A 21243-nucleotide genomic window follows, 5' to 3' on the forward strand; every position below is an offset into this window, starting at 1 on the left:
TTAGGAGGCAGCCTCGCAGTGGTGACACTGATACACAAGCCCATCAAATAGTTAAGAGACTTTATTCTAATAGCTATAATTACAGTGCTTGTCGAAATGAAAACTGAAAACAAGTATACAAAACAGTTGATTACTAATTGTGTATTGAAAGCAGTAAGAGGTTCCACGACACCAAATAAACCAGTTCTGAGATTTCCCCAAGATAAATTTAACAGCTCCAGCTTCTTCAGTGTTTATCAAAATACAAAAGAAAAAAGTAGAGGTCGTCTTTCGATGGCAAATCGGACCCTTGCAGGCTGAGGGAGAAAGCTACTTCACACATGGAGATGGGGGTGCTCCAGGATGTGGGTCTGGAATGGACTGACCCTCCCAGCTTGCACGCGCTCCTGCTGGTGAGACCCAGGCCTCCTGCCAGCGCGTCCAAGTGGGCCCAAGAGTAAGCTGGGTATGTAGGCTGCCATCTGGCCCGGCCACACACCAAATACAAGCCAGGCCCTGCACCCCACAATGGCCCCCAGCCAACCCCTAGGTGACCATGTGAGCACAAGTACAAGCACAATGCTATGGAATGCAGGTGACCCAAAGACAGGCGAGTCACGGGGGCTCTACTGTGACCATGCAGCGGATGGTGGTTTGTCACCTTCTCTCCTGTTCCCATAGGGGAACAGGTGATCCGATGGACTAGCATTCAGGCCATTACTGCAAAACCTACACTAGGCATAGTCTCCTTTCTGTGTGTTCAAGTGTTCTTGTCCTGTATTTTTTAACTATTTTAAAAAATGCACTGAGTTTGGGTTAAAAACCAACCACCAAATGGATACTGACACCAGTTTACAGCCCAATGGCTCCCGGAGGCCAGGTGCCCCTACACCCAAATCCCTTCTCAGTACTGACAGTGAGTTGATTCTCTTTTTACAATAAAAAAGCTAAGTAATATTGCATAGGAGTACCAGAAACTGCCTCAGTGGAAACAGAAACTATTTACATTAAATAAAAACCTGGCTGCAGGCTGCGTCTGCACATGTACAGCACGGTGCGATGCACACTGTGACCAACCCATGGAGACAGCTTCTGGCACTCAGGACCACAGAGTCGCACGTTTGCCACATGAGAGGAAAGCGGAGGGCGGAGAGGAGGAAGTAAGGGGGAGGGAGGGGTCTGGTTCACTTCTGGTTCCGGAGCTGATTGGACAGCCAGTCTAGTCCTTCATAGAGCCCATCCCCACTGGTGGCACAGGTAGCCTGAATGTACCAGTTCCTGTGGCGTAGAGAGTGCAGCCCCAGCTTGTCTGTGATTTCGGCCGCATTCATGGCATTGGGGAGGTCCTGGGGGAAAGGAGGAATTAGTGGCAGGGACCAGCAGCAGCTAGTCACCCAGGGCATTCTCTCACCCACCCTCTCTCTCTCCCCTGACACAGGTTTCTCCATCAGGGAAGGACCTTGCTGGTGCCTACCTGCTTGTTGGCAAACACCAAGAGAACTGCATCCCGGAGCTCATCTTCAGCTAGCATCCTCATGAGCTCCTCACGGGCCTCATTCACACGCTCTCTGTCATTGCTGTCCACTACGAAAATCAAGCCTGCAACAGGAAAACATTACTGCACATGTTGAAGATTGCCCATCTGGTCTACCCATAGGCTCTAGATTCAGTCTTCCCACTGGCCACAATACAACTGGAAAAGTCACGAGGCTCAGTGAGAAATGCATCCCTTTAAGACAAAGGAGGAATCCACGACAAGAATCGACCCCTCACCTTGGGTGTTCTGGAAGTAATGGCGCCACAGCGGCCGGATCTTGTCCTGGCCACCCACATCCCACACGGTGAAGCTGATATTCTTGTACTCAACTGTCTCCACGTTGAAACCTGGGGGCAGGGTTACAGTTGAGTGCCCTCTGTACTCCAGAACCCCAAATCCAACCCCCACCCTGGCCCTGGCCCAGCCTCTCACCAATGGTGGGAATCGTGGTCACAATTTCACCCAGCTTCAGTTTGTATAGAATTGTTGTCTTCCCTGCAGCATCCAGGCCCACCATGAGAATGCGCATTTCTTTTTTGCCAAAAAGGCCCTTGAAGAGGTTTGCAAAGATATTCCCCATGCTTGTGGACAGGTGGAAGCGATACTGGCCAGAGACCTGGGGAAGCAAGTTGTTCCAGTCCTGTTATGTGCTGCTAGTTTAGGCCCTGTGGCAGGTCAGAGACACACCTACCTAGGAGCCCCCTGCCCCAAGCCTTCTCTCATCCCTCATGAGATCTCAATTCAATCCCAGGTTCCAAGTGGCAAAAAAAGAACCCTGTCCACCAGACTCCCTAAGCATCTAAGGGCCACATACTAGTCTAGGAAGGCACAGATACCAGAAAAGCCCCTTGTATCCCAAGTCTATTCACCTATCAGAACATCTAACTACATCCGTGTACACTCACACTTGGGAAACTGGCATGTTTACTCTCTAAAAAGTACTTTGAGAGACACATGAGGCCCTCTTACAGACTAACAGAGGTCTTCACAAGATCAGAAAGAACCACCTTACATCTCTCTCTACTTCAAAGTAGCACAGATTGCAACTAGAAAGCTGGTCACACTCTAGGCTCAATACTACAGGCCAAATACTCCATCACCCCCTGGTGACAGTAGGACAAGCCCAGAAAGAATGTGGTGTCACATCTCCAGGCATTTCTGTCATCTAGGCCATGGGAGACAGTTGTTAAGGCAATGTTCTATCCATCTCAAACAGCCCAAGAAGGTAGAGACCCAAACAGTAAACCACAGCAGCACATTCCCTTGAAGACCTATACAAAAGGATGCTCCTATGAGGACAGGCAAATGTGAAGACGTGTTCCTGTAAGGGCATGTACACACACTCAGTAGGGTCCACTGGCAGAACAGAAACACTAGAGGTGCCAATCAACTAAGTTGGCACCAATTTACCAGAGCCTATCAGATGTTTAGGGCTTCTGGAAAGGATACTAAGGCTTCCAGGGTTCTGGTCTCAACCTCAGGTGGCCACTTGTTTTTCATCCAAATGGACTCTACTGCATTCTTAAATGCTGTTAGTTCCTAATAGTAACAGCAAATAGAAGGCCATGGAGCCTTCAGAAAGAGATGTGTCTGTGCACTATCCAAGGCTGTTAACCTCACAGGAAAATGAACAAGCATGGTATAAAACAGGGTGACAAGGCTTCCCTGTATACTGTCCCTCTGTGCTACTGTAACAACACCACAAGCTGGACAATACATGAGCTGGACATTCCAAATCATGGCCTGGTAGGTTAGATGTTTGTCTCTAAGTTATGGCCTTGAGCTGTATCCTCCACAGGGGAGGAATGCTACAATCTCATGTGGAAAGTGAGTATGAACCTCTTTCAAAGCCCTTCTCATGACGGTCCTTGTATATTCTTGTGGGACGAACTTTAAAGACCCAAACACCTGCCCAACATTATTGCACTGGAGTTCAATTTCCTATATACAAACTTAAGGGAATACATTCAGATCACAGTCAGTATATTCAAAATGAAGGCTCCCAGAAAGAAGTATAAGAAAAATATAGGCCGGGTGCTGGTGGCACACACTTTTAATCCGAGCACTCGGGAGGCAGAGGCAGGTGGATCTCTGTGAGTTCAAGGCCAGCCTAGTCTACAAAGCGAGTGCCAGGATAGGCCCCAAAGCTACACAGAGAAACCCTGTCTCGAAAAACATATATATATATTTATATTTTGATTGAATGGCTGTAATTTGAATATTTGGGAGGCAGAGGCAGGAGGACATAAAGTACAAGCCTGGAACATGTAGTGCAATTGTCAAAGAAAAAAGAAAGAAATCTGGGCATGTTGAGTCATGCCTGTAATCCCAGCACTAGAGAGGCTGAGGCTGGCAAACTTTCAAGTTTGATGTCAGCCTGAACTAGTATGAGATCTTGCCTTAGAAGAAAAGTAAGAAAACAAAACAAAACCAAGGTGTGGGGTGGTAACGACGACAGGAAGACAGGATGAGAAAGAGAAGTAGAAAGAAGTGAGAAGAAAAGAAAGAAACAGATGGATAGGACAGACTGACAAAACTACAGAGAGGAAACTCTTAGCTAGGTAGGAGGAGCACATGCCCTAAGAGCTGAGGCTTGCTGCCAAAACACTGTGACAATGTACTGCTGGTGGGAGGAAACTCTCAGGCAATAATCTTTAAAAATTCTGAGATTATGGCTCTCAACCTTTAACTCCTACCAATTACTGAATAATTTCAACATGGTAAGGCATCCCCTGAGGATCCAAACAAGGCAAAAGGAAGTGATCCCAAGATGAATTAAGAAAGAGTCTCTAGTTGCCATAGAGCAGGGAGCACACCACTTAGCTGTTTCTGTCATGAGGTCTGATGATGCCGGGGAACTGAGAGAGCAAAAAAGCACAGGCAAAAATCCAAGGAGGCAACACACAATTTACGTCAAGCAAAAAGGTCCAATAGAGGGGCTAGAGAGATGGCTCAGCGGTTAAGATTAAAAAAAAAAAAAAAAAAAAGTCCAACAGAAGCAAGTGGCTATCTGCTCAGCAATCAGTTATCCATGCAAAAAATTTCCACCTTCTATCCAGGTGGTGGTGGCACACACCTCTAGTCCCAGCTGAGACTGGCAAATCTCTGTGAGTTCAAGGCCAGCCTAGTCTATAAAGCAAGTTCTAGGACAGCCAGGGCTGTTACACAGAGAAACACTGTCTCAAACAACAATTACAAAAAATTCCACCTTTTTTCCAAGTTATCAAGGAAAGAAACAGTGGTATCCAGGGTGTGCATGGGAAGCTGGTGAGGCAAAGAGGGTATAAGACAGCCCTTTATATTCAGGTGCTGTGTGGAAACCAATAGTATCTGTTATCTGTGGTAGTGCTCACCTATGATCCCAGCACATATAAGGTTGAGGCAGAGTTCAAGAATAATCAATCCTTGGTAATAAATAGTGGGCTAGTCAAGGCCAATCTGAACTACATGAGACCCTGTCTCAAAAGCACCCCCCCAAAACCAACAACAACAAAAACCACAAGAGCACAGAGAGGAAGGGGTATCTGAACCCTAACAGGTCCTTATAATAGCAGGCAGACACACACCCTGATAACTGTGTAGTGGTGGGGATCTCAGCCAAGTTTGATTGCATAGCTGCATGATGACTGCCTCATTGTCCATGACTACTGGCGATCCAGTGCTGCACATGATCTGACATGGCCCACAGCTGAGTGTGCTGGGCCTAACCTGCCTTCTCTACAGAAGGGCTATGAAAACCACAGTGAACATTTTCCTTCTTTCTTTTTAACAAGAATCACCAAAAGGAAAAGCAGCCAGTCATACAAGTCAATGGTGAGATGAACTCCAGACTTAAGACACTCAACGAGCAAACATGGGAAGATTCCCCCTGCTACACAGGCAGCCGCAATCAGCACTTCTGCACTGGCATTCTTAAGTGTCCGCATTCTTAAAATCCAACAGCTGATTTTAAAACAGACCCAAACCCAAGAGAGCCTCCACAAAGAGAAAAACCCAGTGGCTACATAGGCCAATCACCACCAGTGGCTCTGGCTACAGGCCAACTGCATGATGCCCAGTCAAGGTGCTGTGACCTACCCCTAGGATCCCACATACAAGCCAAACCTGCTTTTCAGGTTCCTCTGCATTATTCCATTAGCAGGCAGGAGAAAACAGACTTCCCAGAGAGCTATTGCTAGTTTATACTGCCTCCCAAGCCACCAAAGGGAATGCCTACAACCAAGTTGGAATGGGGTCAAGAAAGTTCATTCATTGGGGGCAGGGAGGACAACAGTTGAAACAGCCTCCCCTTTGGCAACCACACTCCTTACACAGTTCTGTCAGTAGAAGGGCCTTCCTGACCTCTTGAGTAAAGATGAGAAAACACAGCTGAGTCCACACCTATTCCACAATGAATGAATGCAACCTGACTGGTTTAGCAACTGAACAGGAGCCTGACTGGCAGCCAGGAGGGTCCAAAGTCCTCACCAGACTCAGACAACCTTCAATAAGTCAGACTGTGCAGTCTTGCCATTTCCCTCCAACTACTGACACCACTTAAAAAGAATCCCTGTGGGAAGGGAGGTTTTTCTGCTCTGGGCTGCAGAATGTTCTTTCCTGAAATGGATTCATACTTACTACCTGGATGAAAAGTTGGTGACATTTTAAGAGTTAGTTACTTTTAAGGAGCTAGAGATGGCTAAGAGGTTAAGAGCACTAGCTGCTGTTGCAGAGGACACCAGTTCCATTCCCAGCACTCACATGACAGTTTACAACCCTCCTCAGTTGTTCCAGGAAATGTGGAGCCGCCTTCTGGCTCTGCATGCACATGATACATGCAGGCAAAAAAAAAAAAAAAAAAGCCGGGCGTTGGTGGCGCACGCCTTTAATCCCAGCACTCAGGAGGCAGAGGCAGGCGGTGTGAGCTCGAGACCAGCCTGGTCTACAAGAGCTAGTTCCAGGACAGCCTCCAAAGCCACAGAGAAACCCTGTCTCCAAAAACCAAAAGAAAAAAAAAAAAAAAAAGCAACTGTCTCACTGACCCCTGGAGTGCACTAATTCAGCTGGAATGGCTTAGTCAGAAAGTCTTAGGGATCCTCCTGTTTCTGCCTCCCAATGCTGGGATTAGAAGTGGGTGTGTGGCTATGTATGTTAAATGGGGACTTAACTAAGGTCCTCATGCTCATGCAATAAGGATGTTACCAACTGAGCCAACTCCTTAGTTTCTCCCTTTAAGACAAATTCACTGCAGTATAAATTACATATATTTAGCCGGGCATGGTGACAGGCCTTTGATCTCAGCACCTGGGAATCAGAGGCAGGAGGATCTCTGTGAGTTCAAGACTAACCTGGTTCACATATTGAGTTTCAGGACAGCCAGAGCTACAGTGAGATCCTATCTCAAAATTAATTAATATCTTCAACCACACAAATCAAAAGTGTATACTCTCAGCTGTCATTATTTGAGGAAAATTACCAAATCTGAAACTTTTCTAAAAGAATGTGAACATAGTATAGAACATTTTTTTAAGCTAAAGTTCTTAGTAAATAGTACCAATGTTCCTGCTGGGCAGTGGTGGCGCATGCCTTTAATCCCAGCACTCAGGAGGCAGAAGCAGTCAGATCTCTGTGAGTTTCAGACCAGCCTGGTCTACAAGAGCTAGTTCCAGAACAGCCTCCAAAGCCACAAAGAAATCCTGTCTTGAAAAACAAACAAACAAACAAAACAAGAGTACCAATGTTCCAACAATGACACAATCAGATACATGAAAACCTGAACTATCCCCAGAACAAAATATCTGTAACTTAAAAGGGGGATTTTTTTAGTCTCATGTGCAACAGGGCAACATGCTGACCTCTGTCATAGTGCTTTTTGTAGTTCAACAGGAATTGGGTATGACTGTTCCTCAGATCTTCATCTGCCCCTCAGCCTTACATTCCAGGCTTGTAGGTCTGGTATGTTCATACAATCCAATACTGTCTACATTTTGTCATTACTTCATAAAATCTGCCTAACAGGAAAACTGAATGTGCTGATACTAGGACAGGCAGGCATTCCTATAAGGGCAAAACTGTCACTCAGCATGTTCCAGGACAGGAGCTGGAACATGACTTCTAAGTTAAGGGAAGGAGAAACTCACTAGGTCTGATGTGTATAGGTGGGGTGATGAGTGAAAATGAAGTTAGAACACTCTTTGTAAACATAAGGTGAACTCCCCCATCAGTGTGTATACCCACAATCATGTAAATCTCTGAGCTGAGTTCTTGAACTACAGTAATGAGAATGCTAAAACTTCTCTTCATGTTATTTCTCCCTTTATTCTACTTTTAAGCATTACCATTTCTTAACCCAACTACCCTCAAAATGTCACCATTCACACTCATAGCCACATTAATTCTATAATTAGTAGCTTTGAGCAAATACTGATTACCACATGTCCTGTAACGAGAACTACAATAGAGTTCATCAAATACAATTTTTGAGATCTGTAAAGGCTCCAATGGGGAAACATCTTGCCATGTATCTCTGTGCATGCAACTGTAGCAGACACCTGTTGTTCTTTGTGTCTTGTCTTCCTCTCAGCAAAGAATCCTGACTGTAACTGGGAGTCAGGACTTCCAGAATAAAATCTACATTTTCTGGAGTTTCTTGCAGCATTGTATGCTCACAGCACCTACCCAGGAGCAACAGAACACACACCCTAATACAGCAGTTTTCAACCTGTGGGTCGAGACCCCTTTGGGGGTCTTCTATCCAATATCCAATAGATGAGATATTTATAATTCATAACAGTAGCAAAATTACAATTATAAAGTAGCACAGATTTTTTTTGGGGGGGGGGGTTCAAGACAGGGTTTCTCTGTAGCTTTGGAGTCTGTCCTGGAACAAAATAACTTTGAGGAACTGTATTAAAGGGTCCAGCATTAGAAAGGTTGAGAACCACTGTCCTAACACATACTACTACCATATTTTTACTTTGGCAGGAGGTACTTATCTCATTAGGAGAACTCCAAAAACATAGATCTGGAAATAGAAACAGCTCAGCAGCAGAACATTAGGTTTGCTCCCCCAAACCATAGAAAAAACAAGAAACACAAACATGCATCAACCTAGAAACACTTCTAAAATGGTGGAAAACACAGTAATAGGACAACACAAGATACATGTGAAAAACCACCATGACTGAAGTCAAGAAACAAGGCTCAGCCCAACCCTAGTGAACCTGCAGCCACTGTTCTGACTAGCAGTCTTCACAACTTAGCCCACCTGACATGGCCTGAGATGAGTCTGGTGCTTCCAGGGAAGAATCCATGCTGACACCTTGAAAGGCCCAGGTTAGCTGTGCCCCCCTTTAACCTTCTACCTTCTTAAGCATGTGGATGAAACATGCACTTGTTTACAGGAGACAATACCAGCTGGCTGTAGACAAGTGCAGCTTGTTTTTGTCATAGACTGGAACTGAGGGGAAACGACACAAGATCTCCCACCTTGACATTCACAGAGCACTTGTTTGCTAACATGTACATCCTCAAACCATTGAGGGCTCCTGCTGAAGCAATGAGGCTGAGCCTCAGGGTGGCTGTGGCTTCTCCACGGCCACCCTGCTCCACTGTTCCTTAGAGGGCAGAGTAGGCACAAAGCCAAGCCAAGTATCACACACCCAAATTAAACACCACCATCCCTGGGCTCAGGAGGAGAAGGACCCAGAAGAGCTGGTAACCAGGACTCTTAATTTCTGTTGCAAGGCAAATCAAAGTAATGCAGCTTTGCCAGCTTACCTCTTTCTTTATGAGCTCCCTACATGAAACACGCACATCACATATCCCTCCCTCCCTCCCTCCCTCCCTCCCCCTCTCCTCTCTCTCTCTCTCTCTCTCTCTCTCTCTCTCTCTCTCTCTCTCTCTCTCTCTCTCTCTCTCAGGGCCAATGAATCTGGACATAGCATCCCAGAGGCCCTTTCCACACTGAAGAAAAAGGGAACTGGAACCACCAACAACTAGTTCACAGTGCTTTCATAAAATAAGCTCTTCCTCAAACCAGCCACAGTGAGCAAGGCACTCTTCTATGCTACGTCCAGTCCCACTTCAGACAAAGAGGCTGACAGCTACAGGGGTACTTACTGTGTAAGTCAAGCTTCAAACTTGACTTTTGATGCCATGATGGCTCAAATCTGTAATCCTAGTACTCTGGAGACTGAGGCAGACTGCCCTAAGATCAGGGCGAGCCTGGGCTATAGTTTGAGATAGTCTCATAACAAAAATGAGAGGCTAGAGATGGCTCAGTTGTTAAGCATTACTCTTGCAGAGGGCCAGAGTTTAATTACCAGCACTTCTATCAGGCTGCTTACAACTGTCTGCAATACAGCTCCAGAAGGATCTGACACACCTCTGCCTCCTTGAACGTTTCACTCACTTATATATCCACAGGCAGACACACAATTTAAAAATTAAAAAACAATACATATTTTAATGAAAAAACAAAAATCTTTATTTCTATCTTCAGGTGACTTTCATTCAGAGGGTAGGGAGTGCCCTGCCCCCTTCTTTTGACACTTGCTCTTCAGGAGGAAGCAAAAGAATAAAGTGTACGGAAGGCTGAACTGTCACTATGCTCCCTCAGCTTTGCTGCAGTCCTGCCCCACCCTGCTAGAGTAAGGCACACACACACAGAAGGACAAAGACCACATTTCCCCAAGTCCATTGTCCTCACTGAGCCAGGAACTGCTGACCACACACTACTCAACTACTCCCCCACTATCCTGATGGCAGAAAAGCTTTTCTCTAAAACACACACCTGTTGATGCCTCAACTTTGTTGTCAGAGGCCTCCCCTCAGGCAAACCAGCACCGGGGGCGTTCTCTAACAATTTCAGGGTAAGGATCCGCCACGTTTCCATAGCCAGGTATTCCACCAAAATCTCCCTCTTTCCCAAATTCCCACCCAGTTCTTCAGACTCAAACCATGAAGACTTACTGCTACCACCCCCAACTACTCCACAACAACTGAATTAATCAGGTGCAAAGTAACACCTGTGATGTCAGGACCGTCACACACAGTAGCCATGGGACTTTGTGGTGCCCACCACACCCTTCAGTCCACTAAGTCAGCCATCTGGAAAAGAAGCCAATAGATAACCTGACATTTGCACAAGACTGAAGATCCCCATGAGTCTGCCTCAACAATGACATCACAGAGACACAATGGGAAGTAACTTCTAGTGAAACTATGCTTTAATGCTAGGCCCAGCCACCCCCATATATAGGACAAAGGGAGGTGGGAAGCTACTGAGGCACTAAATGACAACCACAGCAATCTCAAGGGCATGCCACCGCAGAGAAATAACCTTTTTCCTGAAAACAGAGAACAACTTTTTGTAAGGCACTGAAGAAAACAAAATGCACTGCCCTTGCCTTACAAGGTAGTTAAAGCTGGGTTCCTGGAAGACTTGGAACATCTGTTACTATTATGCCAAAGAAAAGCATTATCTTTCTGTGATCAAACTTAGGCTATCACAGAGGGATTTTCCATCTACATGAAAACCACACAAGTGGCTAAGTGCCAGAGACTTGCCTCCTTACCTGAGAAGCAAAGGGTTCCTTCCCACAGATTTCAAAATATCCTTTCTGAGGACTACAAAGCTGCACCAGGGACCAGGACCACCCTCTCTTTAGTCCTCCTCTCTCTCACTGCTCCTGGCTGGTTTCCAAACTCCAGTACACTTACTCAGCTCGGAGCCCTTGCATCAATTGTCCTGGGCTACTAAGAAGCCTCTGGTTTCTCCCTCAAACTTGCCAATCTTTATCTTATTTCTGCATAAACGTCACCTGTGAGGTGACAGTTCTGCCTCCTTGGATAGGCCCCAGTACCTGCCCATGTCACTCTAGGATGGTTGGGATGAACACTCCAATAGCATACATGGGCAAATAGCTTTTCATCCAATGCTAAGTAAGGCCGCCTCCTCCACTAGGCCCCTCACAGGTGACTCCTTATCAGAAGAAATAGAAGTGTTTTGTTTTGTTTTTGAGATTGGGTTTCTCTATGAAATAGTCCTGGCCATCCTGGAACTCACTCTGTAGACCAGGTTGGCCTCAAACTCAGAGATCCACCTGCCTCTTCCTCACAAGCACTGGGAAAAAAAAAAAAAAAAGGTTTATCAAGGCCACTGGGATTTTTTTAAAAATTAAAAAAAAAAAAATCACACACCTAGAGAAGCTAATCCCTTCAGGGAAACTACAGGGCCAACAAGCAATGTTGCATTATTTTTAAACTATGCACAAGTGTGCTTCTGTGTTAACATTCCTACACCAGTAACATCTAGATACTCAGGTGTGCGTCAAACCTACCTCAAGAACTGCTAGCTCTAAGCACACAGTTCAGTTGATCACTTCGGTATGTCCAAAGTCTGATATGACCTTTAACAGAACAGAAATGTTAAAAGTTGAAAATAATGCCAAGCAGAAGTTTACCACCAAAGTCATTAGAAGACAGAGTATTTTAAATATAAGCTCCTGGAATCAAACAAGAAAGAAGAGCATTCTTATCTACAGAACAGGAAGCTCCAGAGGAACACACACTGCAGGCCATCTAGCTCTGCCTTCATTCTCATTCTTCAGCAATGACTCTCACTAAAATCTAGAAACCCTTTTCAACCCTTTTCTTGGAAACAAGCACCTAAATCATACCAACAGAATTTTAAAAAGGGGGTGGAGAGGAAGAAAGAAAGAAAAACTTGTCAGAGGACACATAGAGAATCTGGGCCACAAACTTCCCTGTTTCAGTATAAGCCATTGCAAAAATATTTTGACAACTGATACTGACAAAAAGTTATTGTTTAACATACAGCCATCAAGCACAAGGAGCCTGTTGGAAAGAACTAGTTTGCTAGCATCCCTTTAACATGTATACTTACCTCTATAGATACTGATTAAGAAAGTTTCCTTAATAACCAAGTCTCACTCATGCTATACTGCAGTAATTCTCAGATCCTCAGAAATATGGGGAGCTGTTTACCACATAAACTTAATCACCCCCAACTGCTGTCTATAAAAATATGCCTGCCTAGCATGGGGGCACACACCTGTAATCCCAGCAGGCTGTAATCTCTAGAGGCTGGGGCAGGAGTTTAGGGCAAACCTGTACTACAAACTACACAGTCAAACTCTTCCCCATAAACAGCCTATGTTCCTATTTTCTATCAATTCCTCTTACTACTGAAAACGTTCCCTATATCAGGGCCTGCAGGGAGTGCCACTCTTCCTAGTATATTGGCTACTGACAGGCAGCCAAGCCCTGTTACCAATGTGAGTAAAAATTTCAGGGAACAGGACCAGATAAGAATATTGTGGAAGATGGGCCCTAATTAGTATCATCACTTCTTTGTATATGTAGTAGGACAGGGTGGTGAACACCTAAAAGGTCCTACACTAACAAGTAACACCACAAGCTATTACCTGCAATCTGTATCACAATCAATATTGAACATAAACCTCAGTGTGTAGTGAGAAATCCCAATGCGTGTATATGTGTACACACACACACACACAAACACACACACACAGAGAGAGAGAGAGAGAGAGAGAGAGAGAGAGAGAGAGAGAGACAGAGAGACAGAGAGACAGGGGAGATACAGCATACACACAAAAGGAATTTTCATGTTTCTCTCCTCACCATCACTGACAATTTCATGAAGATCAAAAGTCAAAGGGATTCATGAGAGAAAATAGGGATGGACAGACAGACAGACCATGAATGACATAGCAAACTAGAGCAGGCAGGGGTCTGTTGGGCTCCTCAGTGCAAATGACACACATAGACAGCCCTTGTGATTAACAGTAGATTTAAACCTGTACATCAAGCTGAGCAGTGATGGCTTAGGCCTTTAATCCTAGCACTAGGGAGGCAGAGGCAAGCAGATCTCAGAGTTTGAGGCCAGCCTGGTCTACAGAGAGAGAGAGTTCCAAGACAGCCAGGGCTACACAGAGAAACCTTGTCTCAAAATAAAAAAACCCTGCACATTAATGTAACACTTAATTCAAGGAATCTGAAAAACATTGACCCAATACTCTCAAACCATTGTTGACAAGCTATTGCATGAACCTGCACAACAAGTTTTTTCTCTTGGTTAGGTTGCCTGACACTGGGTCGTCACCACAGTAACTGCTGGTCTAAGTTACCTTTACCTTAAAAAAAGAAAAAAATAAATAAAAGGTTGTAGTTTGAATCCTGCCTGGTCCTGGGCTGAGGCAACAACCAAAATGGAACAAAGATCCTCTCTACAAGGAATTACTGTTCAAGAGGTATAGTGGACATCTCAGCTACATGACTTATAACTGTAAATGAGGGGCACAGAACTAGCTATTGCTACCTTCCTTCCAGGATAAGTAGACTGAGTATGAGTCAGCTGTTATTCACAGTTAAACCTTGTGTGTGCAGTGCTAGAGAGCCAAACCATTTATACAAGCTAGGAAAAGCACTCTACCCCTAGCTCTTAAACCTTTCTGAAGTAGCAACTCTACATCTGCCTCACAAGCAAGACAACAGTGTGGTGAACCAGTGAGTCAGACTCATTTTCAACAAGATACCTAGGGATGAAAGCGATAGACATTCCATCAAGAGAAACCTTCATGCCAAGGAGACAATGTAGTTACAACAATGTAGCTCACAAATCTGTGACTGGCCCTTACACCACACAGCTCACAACTCTGGAGAAAACAGAGAAGTCAGAGAGTAACACTCTTCATCAAATCTCACAGTCCAGGCTATGTGAGACAGTGCTGCTGAAAGCTCAAAGGTGAGGACATTACAGGCAGTCACCCATGTCAGGTACTGTAGACACTGGTTAAGACAGAGAAAGGACATGGAGTCAGCACCCAAAGCACCATGGCATCTCACTAGTCTTCTGTTCTACACTCACTGCAGACTCAGCCTGCAGGAAAAACTGCTGACCACTAGTTGTGAAACAAGAACTACAACGGACTACTCCAACATTGGTTGTGGCATCAACTACTGGGCTCTCTGGTGCCTTCTGGGAACAGGAGCAGCTGCCCCTTTCTTTTCCAGCAAAACAGCCACTTGCTGGAAGGGAGAATCCCTCCCACTTAGGTACCATGCAACGGTTCAGCTACATACAGTCCGACACGGCATGGCCACCCTGACTGGACAGCCAGAACTGTACACTGGATCTGGCCTCTTGTTACAAGCAGATTGCTCAGAACCTGGGAGCAGGTTGTTCCACGGCCAGGTTAAAGATTCCCCAACTCAGAAGGGCCTTTCTAATCCACCCAAAGGAGCATCAAGGGGGTCAGTCAAGAGGTAAAACAAGGCTCAACTCCTGCAGAGGCCACCGGGCCCTTGAGTGCAAACCTCAATGAAGATCTCACCAGAAAAGTGTGGGGCACAAATCACGGCTCACTAGGGATCAGAGTGGGCACTTGGGATCCACTGAAATCCGCATATGCGCTTGTTAAATCCAAGCACCCGGTTCAGCAGTCCGGAGCCCCGCTCCACCGGTCCCAGCCCTTCACCTCCTACAGCTCCGGTCCTCCGGGCCGACAGGAACCGGACTCGAGACACAGAGGAGGAAGACCTCGCCACCCGAGTGACCTTGACGCCGTCTGAGGGCCACCCAAGCCTCAGTTTCCCCTACCCCAAGGTCCGTGCCGTATCTGAAGCTTCCGGCTAGCCCTTCTAGAAGGGAGACCCCCCCCCGTACCCCTCGAGCCCTGCTCCCCGTTCCCGAGCTCCCGGGCCGTGGAACCTAGGAGAGGCGCAGAGAGGAACAGCAGGAAACCTGGCTTCCTGGAATGGAGCCGGCGTCCCGGCCGGACTTCCGGGCTGCGGCCCGCGGCTGGCGGCCAGGCGTATGGGCCGCGGAGTGGGGGAGGGCCAAGCGGCCGTGGGCGACGCGGGACTGGGGGAGCCCCGATCCACTGCCCGGCCTGCCGTCAGGTCCGCTAGACAGAGATCCCGGCCCGCCCGACCAGACTCGGCCCTTAGAAGCTTGAACCGAGCGCCCCTCGACGCCCACGATGACCAGCCCGTGGCCTCCCCAGCTTCAGCCCCAACGCGCCCAGCGCCTCACCTCCGCGGCGGCTGCTCCCAGCCAGGCGTTGGTTTCGCTCCCACAAGATGGCGGCGCTGACGGCAGCCACGTCAGCGCCTGCCGCGGGGCACGCCGGGGGAAGAGGGCGGGCACGCCTGAGGCCCCGCCCCTAGATGAATGGCGCTTGCGCGTCTGCACCAAGTAGCCTTCACGGGGCGGGGCCAAAGTCGCTCTGCTTCCGGATCGCGGCCCCGGGCTAGCACACACCGGTTTCCCCGGACTAGAACGCACAAGGGTGTGGTGGGTGGATTTCCGTGTCCATCGACGCGTGCGCACGCGCGCCTTCCTGCGGAATTCCTGCCCATTCCTCGGATGCGGGGGTTGAGGACAGTAAGCGTTCTAGAGCGCCAAGGTCAGAGTGGGAAGGTCGTGTCAGCACTGAGGGGGTGTGATGTTCCTCTCAGAGGTATATTCCAGCTGGCCCTGGGCACTGAAGATAATGATATCACTGACAAGTAGCCAGAGCGGAAAGAGGCGCAGACCAAGTGTCAGATAGGTACCGTGCCCCTACGCTAGCCTTGGCCCTGTGTGCACTCTCAGAGCTGACCCAAAGACTTGTGTGGAGTTAGCACCGCCTGAGAGGGTACTCTAGGTTGCCCCTGATGGGGTGGCCTCCTGAAGGGTGCAGGAGAGGAGGAACCTGTTACATCTCCCTGAGAAGCCTTCCCTGCCTGGTCAGAAGCAGCAGAAATCTGCTTGCCTCCCCATCTATGCAGGAATCAGACCCACGCTCTGTCAGGCCTGTCCAGTTCTTCCACCTCATTTATTGTGAGGAATCCCACAGGCAAGAGATGTTGAGGGACCTAGGGCATTTAAAAAAAAAAAAAAAAAAAAAACCTGGAGCCCTATCTGTTGAATTGGCAGGAGGCACTTCTGTTACATGGGCCTAGATTAATCAATCACACTGTGTCCAGGCATCCTCGCTGTTGTTTGGGGGGTTGAGACCTCCAGAGCTTTCTCTTAAGAGTTGTGGGTGCTAAACTTGTCAGGGTTCTAGGAAATGGTCACCTTCTTGATGCGGTTTCTCTGCATACCCCTGCCTGGCCTTGAACTTAAAGATCCACCTGCCTCTGCCTCCCAAGTGTGGGGACTAAAGGCGTGTGCCACCACTACCGCCTGGCTTTAGACCTCCGGTTTTTAAGTACCACTTCTGTAAGTTTCTATGGAGATAACTGCCTGATCTCCCACCCTCAACACACAGCAAGTATTCATGCAAAGCCTTGGGTGGTGCTAGCTCTTCATTCCCTGGAAAAATGGCAGGACATACCCAGAGGCCTGTGATCCCAGCCATATAAGAAGCCTGTCACAGCCACTTTATAGATGAGAAGACAAAGATACAGAGTGTCAAGGAAAACTACAGATTACTAATCAAGAACAAACCCTTTCTGTTCCTAAAAAGATAAAATTGTGGCAAAATAGATAGGGTGGTAGTCCATCCATTTATCCTAACCTGGCAACTGTACATTCATGCCCCAAAACTCACTATACCCTGTAAATAATTATTTGTGTCCATTAAAAACTTAAATAGCCATTATGGATACTTAATAATGTTCAATGGATGATAGGTTCTTCCCACCTCCCCAGGTCGGGTTTAAACCTCCAGTGAAATTTTCATATTGCACATAAACTTTGAGTGTTGAATCATATATCCAGTTCCAGTGGATCTGACTCCCTCTTCTGGCATCCTTAGGCAACAGGCACTCTTGTGGTATACATACATATTTGTAGGCACTCACATACATAAATAAAATAAATAAATCCAAACTGGAGTTACAGGTGTTTATGAGTTGCCATTTGTATTCTGGGAACCAAACTCAAGGCCTCTACAAGAGCATCAAATAGTCTTATGCACAGAACCATCTCTCCATCCCGAAGTGTATATTAAAAAGGGAATTGGACAACTGAGCTGAAGAGATGGCTCAGCCCTTAAGAGGACATACTTCTCTCACAAAGTACCCAAGTTCCTTTCCCAACTCCCAACTGCCTATAACTCCATTTCTGGGGGATCTGATGCTTCTGACCTCCACAATCATCTGCACTTACACACACATACAATTAAAAAGTATCTTTTAAAAATTGTAACACAGGGGGTCTGGAGAGATAGCTCAGTGGTTAAGAGCACTGCCTGCTCTTCCAAAGGTCCTGAGTTCAATTCCCAGCACATGGTGGCTCACAACCATCTGTAATGAGATTTGGTGCCCTCTTCTGGCCTGCAGGCATACATGCAGGCGGAACACTGTACACATAATAAATAAATCCTTTAAAAAATTGTAAAACGAATAATAAAAGACCCAGTTACAGATATTGAGATTCAAGCTGAAGATCAGAAAAGAAAAGCAGCCAGCCACTAGCTCTTACTCTACCTAGGACTGAAATGGGTGATCCTGTCTCCACGAATCCTCAGAGTGTAACGCAGACTGCACTGCTCTCCACCAAGCTTCAGACTGAAATCCTTTGAGTTCCTGTCTCCTCCTGCCTTATATTCCTTTCTCTGCCCAGCCACATCACTCCTGTCTCTACATCCCTAGTGCTGGGATTAAAGGTGTGTGATCCCAAGTGCTGAGATCACCTTTGTGTGAGCTGTTTTCTCTTTTAGACTAAATCAATTTCATGTAGCTCAGTGTAACCTTGAACAGACAGAGATCTGTCTGCCTCTGTCTCTCTAGTCCTGGGATTAAAGGTGTGTACCACCACTGCCTGGCTCTCTGGCTGTGGCTAGCTTTGCATTTTGATCTCCAGTTGCTTTATTAGATCATAAGCAATGTATCACCAAAACCATTTTAAATAAAATCTTTACTTTTTAAAAAATAAAATCTTCAAAATCATTTTTAAAGAAATAAAAATCCAAAGAAACTTTATGGGGGGGATAGAATTTAGCAAAATGAAATAATGGAGAGACAAGATGGGGTTTATGTAAGATACAGTTTTGAAAATGATCAACAGATTGCTGTCTGCCCACTCCCAAGTTAAGAAACATACTTCCTTCTTTCACTGTGCTTCTGTTTTGGTCCCTGTCCCAGTGGGTGGGGATGGGGGTGGGGGGCGGAAAGGGCATACATATCTGTGGGAGCCCTGAGTGAGCATGTCTGAGGACAGACCCTACCAGGAAATGTCAGTTGCTTGGATAAACTGAGGCTAACTCCTCCACCTAGGTTGCTTCGGGTCAGAGTGCCTTTTCCTCTCTGAAGTCCCTGCATGGACAAGCTCTGTCCAGGAGGGGGCGAAGTGAGCTCACTGAAAGGTGTTCAGAATCCTCAACTACCTGTATACTAGGAAGGTAGGAGTGCCTATGGCACCTCACCTCCCCTTTAGCTGATCATACACCAAAGCAAAGTCCAGGCCCTTCCCTTTAGACCAACCTACTCCCAAGGACCTAGTCAGAGGCATGGATGCCAAGTGGCCTAGCTTCTTGTTCTCCAGGTTGCTAGAGAGATAACCTTACCTAGAGTAAGGACTAGAGTCAGGAATGCCCCCAGGAGACAAGACCCAGTGGGAGGTAAAAGGAACTCTGTGCCTTGAGGACCTCATCCATTCCCCCAGACAGTTTGTGCAGCCTCTATATGTAAGATGGGTGGCATTCATGCCAGGCTACTGATGCCTAGAAATGTAGAAGTCTTATTCCATATGTATGTATGTATGCATGTATGTATGTATGACACACACACGCACACGCACATACAATTGGCACATATCTGAGCCAACTGATAAGGAGTTTAATCTCCATGTTTGACTATTTCCAGGCATGTGGCTCTTTACTTGGCCTCTTAGGACTCGGGTACTTTGGTTCTTTTACAGACTACAGTGTTCTCCAGGGTTCCTATGGGTTCCCACCATAGGATTCCCAGGGAGCTCATCACTGTACCAGGCAATCTAGCCTGTTGGGGAAGTTTTATACACTGGGCAGATTGGAGTACACCTGTAGTATTTCCTGATCTACTCTGCTTGCCCTCAAGCTCTCAAAAGCCCTTCCCAGCAGGCGTCTCTGAGCAGGCTAACTGGCTGAAAAAGTAACTTCACAGTGTCTTTAGGGATATTCTGCATAGCATTAAGTCTCATTTGGACTCCACTTGGTATTTTGTCTTATGTTCAGCATGCTCATACAATCAAAACTCTGGACCTCTAGTACCTGGTTGCAAGAGGAACTTTACACCCTTAATGACTTCCCAGAGGGAGAAATACAGGGAGAGCAGTGCCCTTCCCTAATTCTTTGTGTGTGTGTGTGTGTGTGTGTGTGTGTGTGTGTGTGTGTGTGTGTGTGAGAGAGAGAGAGAGAGAGAGAGAGAGAGAGAGATTCTTTGTTTAGCCCTGGCTATCCTAGAATTTGATATGTAGATCTAGCTGGCTTTGAACTCACAGAGATCCACCTGCCTCTGCCTCCCAAGTGAATTAAAGGTGTGGGCCCCCAAACCCAGCTTTTCCCCTAATGCTTATACCACTTCTTTCTTCAGGCTTGGAGAGTGAGAAAAAAATTCTGTTTTCTAAAATACGGTTCCTAAAATCCTGGGAATCTGGAAGTGAGGTGTATTCCATTAATATATATATATATATATATATATATATATATATATATATTAAGACCAAGGCTGGATCAGAGGATGGGGACCCTTAGCCTCATCTCAGCTCCCAGAGAAGGAAGAAGGGCTGAAGATTGAGGGGATCACTGATGGCCAGTGGTTTAACCAATCACCCCATGTAATAAAATGTCTATAAAACCCTAAGGAGGACATGGAAGCCCCACCGCTGCCACATACCTGACCTCTTATATGTCTTCATCTGTATCCTTGCTAAGTATTCTCATGGTAAATCAATCAACACAAGTTCCGTGAGCTTCTTGATGAGTGCAGCCCAAAGAAGAATAAAGGGAGCTGGTTTACAACTGCAGAACATCAGAATAAAAAGAGATTCACCCTGGGCCTACTTCAACACTGAAGTGGGGATATCTCAGAGACTGATCCCCCAACTTTGGCATCCAAAGCTCCAGGCAGACAGCCCCAGGGCTGACCTAAATTAGCAGATCCTGCTGGTGTCCACTGCTAAAGAACAAACTGCTTTCTGGTGAGCAATAGTCACCACACCTTTGGGAACCCCAGAAGTCTCCTATGCTGACTATGATATGAGACTACAGGAGAAACTGACTTTGTTTTTCTCTTTAAGATCCTTCTCCAGACCCTCCAGGTGCATGCTTTTAATCTCAGCACTCAGGAGGCAGAGGCAGGTGGATCTCTGTGTTTGAGGCCAGCCTGGTCCACAGAGCAAGTTCCAGGCCAGTCAGGGCTACACAAAGAAACCCTGTCGAGAAAAAACCAAAAATGAAAAATAAAAAAAAAAGAAAGAAAGAAAAAGAGCACTTGGAGCTTCATTGTGTGCATTGGGATAATAAAATACCTATCACCCCACAAGCTGGTCTGCATCCTGGTAACCAGGAGCCTGCTGAAACTCTGCGCCTCAAACCTAGAGCATCCTTCTCATCAGATCAGGAACCTGCAATTCTAGACTATTCTGGGGGTGATCAGGATGTTCCCCATTTCAGGGAACATTCCTGGTGGACAACCTGTGGCTAGTGGCTGTCTTTCAGATCTGAGACCTAGCATTCCAGAACCCTGGTGTCTGGCCAGAGAGGACCCAAGGGTGTGGGACAGAGGAACTG

The 21243-nt window shown here is 46.5% G+C and overlaps 1 protein-coding gene across 2 annotated transcripts; it reads right to left on the minus strand.

Moving 5' to 3' along the window:
• Window positions 1-43: 43 nt before the first annotated feature.
• Window positions 44-15716, minus strand: Arf1 (ADP ribosylation factor 1). 2 transcript variants are annotated; one of them, XM_027427349.2, is made up of 6 exons: window positions 15576-15672; window positions 11839-11907; window positions 1949-2132; window positions 1753-1863; window positions 1454-1578; window positions 44-1325 (listed from the first exon to the last, which is right to left on the minus strand). In XM_027427349.2, exons 3-6 carry the CDS (start codon window positions 2094-2096, stop codon window positions 1164-1166), a joined length of 546 nt encoding a protein of 181 aa, XP_027283150.1. In that variant the 5' UTR covers window positions 2097-2132; window positions 11839-11907; window positions 15576-15672; the 3' UTR covers window positions 44-1163. The 2 variants fall into 2 exon arrangements, with proteins under 2 accessions (XP_027283150.1, XP_027283149.1); XM_027427348.2 differs by lacking the exon at window positions 11839-11907 and having other exon boundaries at window positions 15576-15716.
• Window positions 15717-21243: the final 5527 nt, after the last annotated feature.

The sequence above is a fragment of the Cricetulus griseus genome, chromosome 7, assembly GCF_003668045.3.
Source record: "Cricetulus griseus strain 17A/GY chromosome 7, alternate assembly CriGri-PICRH-1.0, whole genome shotgun sequence".
NCBI classification, from domain to species: domain Eukaryota; kingdom Metazoa; phylum Chordata; class Mammalia; order Rodentia; family Cricetidae; genus Cricetulus; species Cricetulus griseus.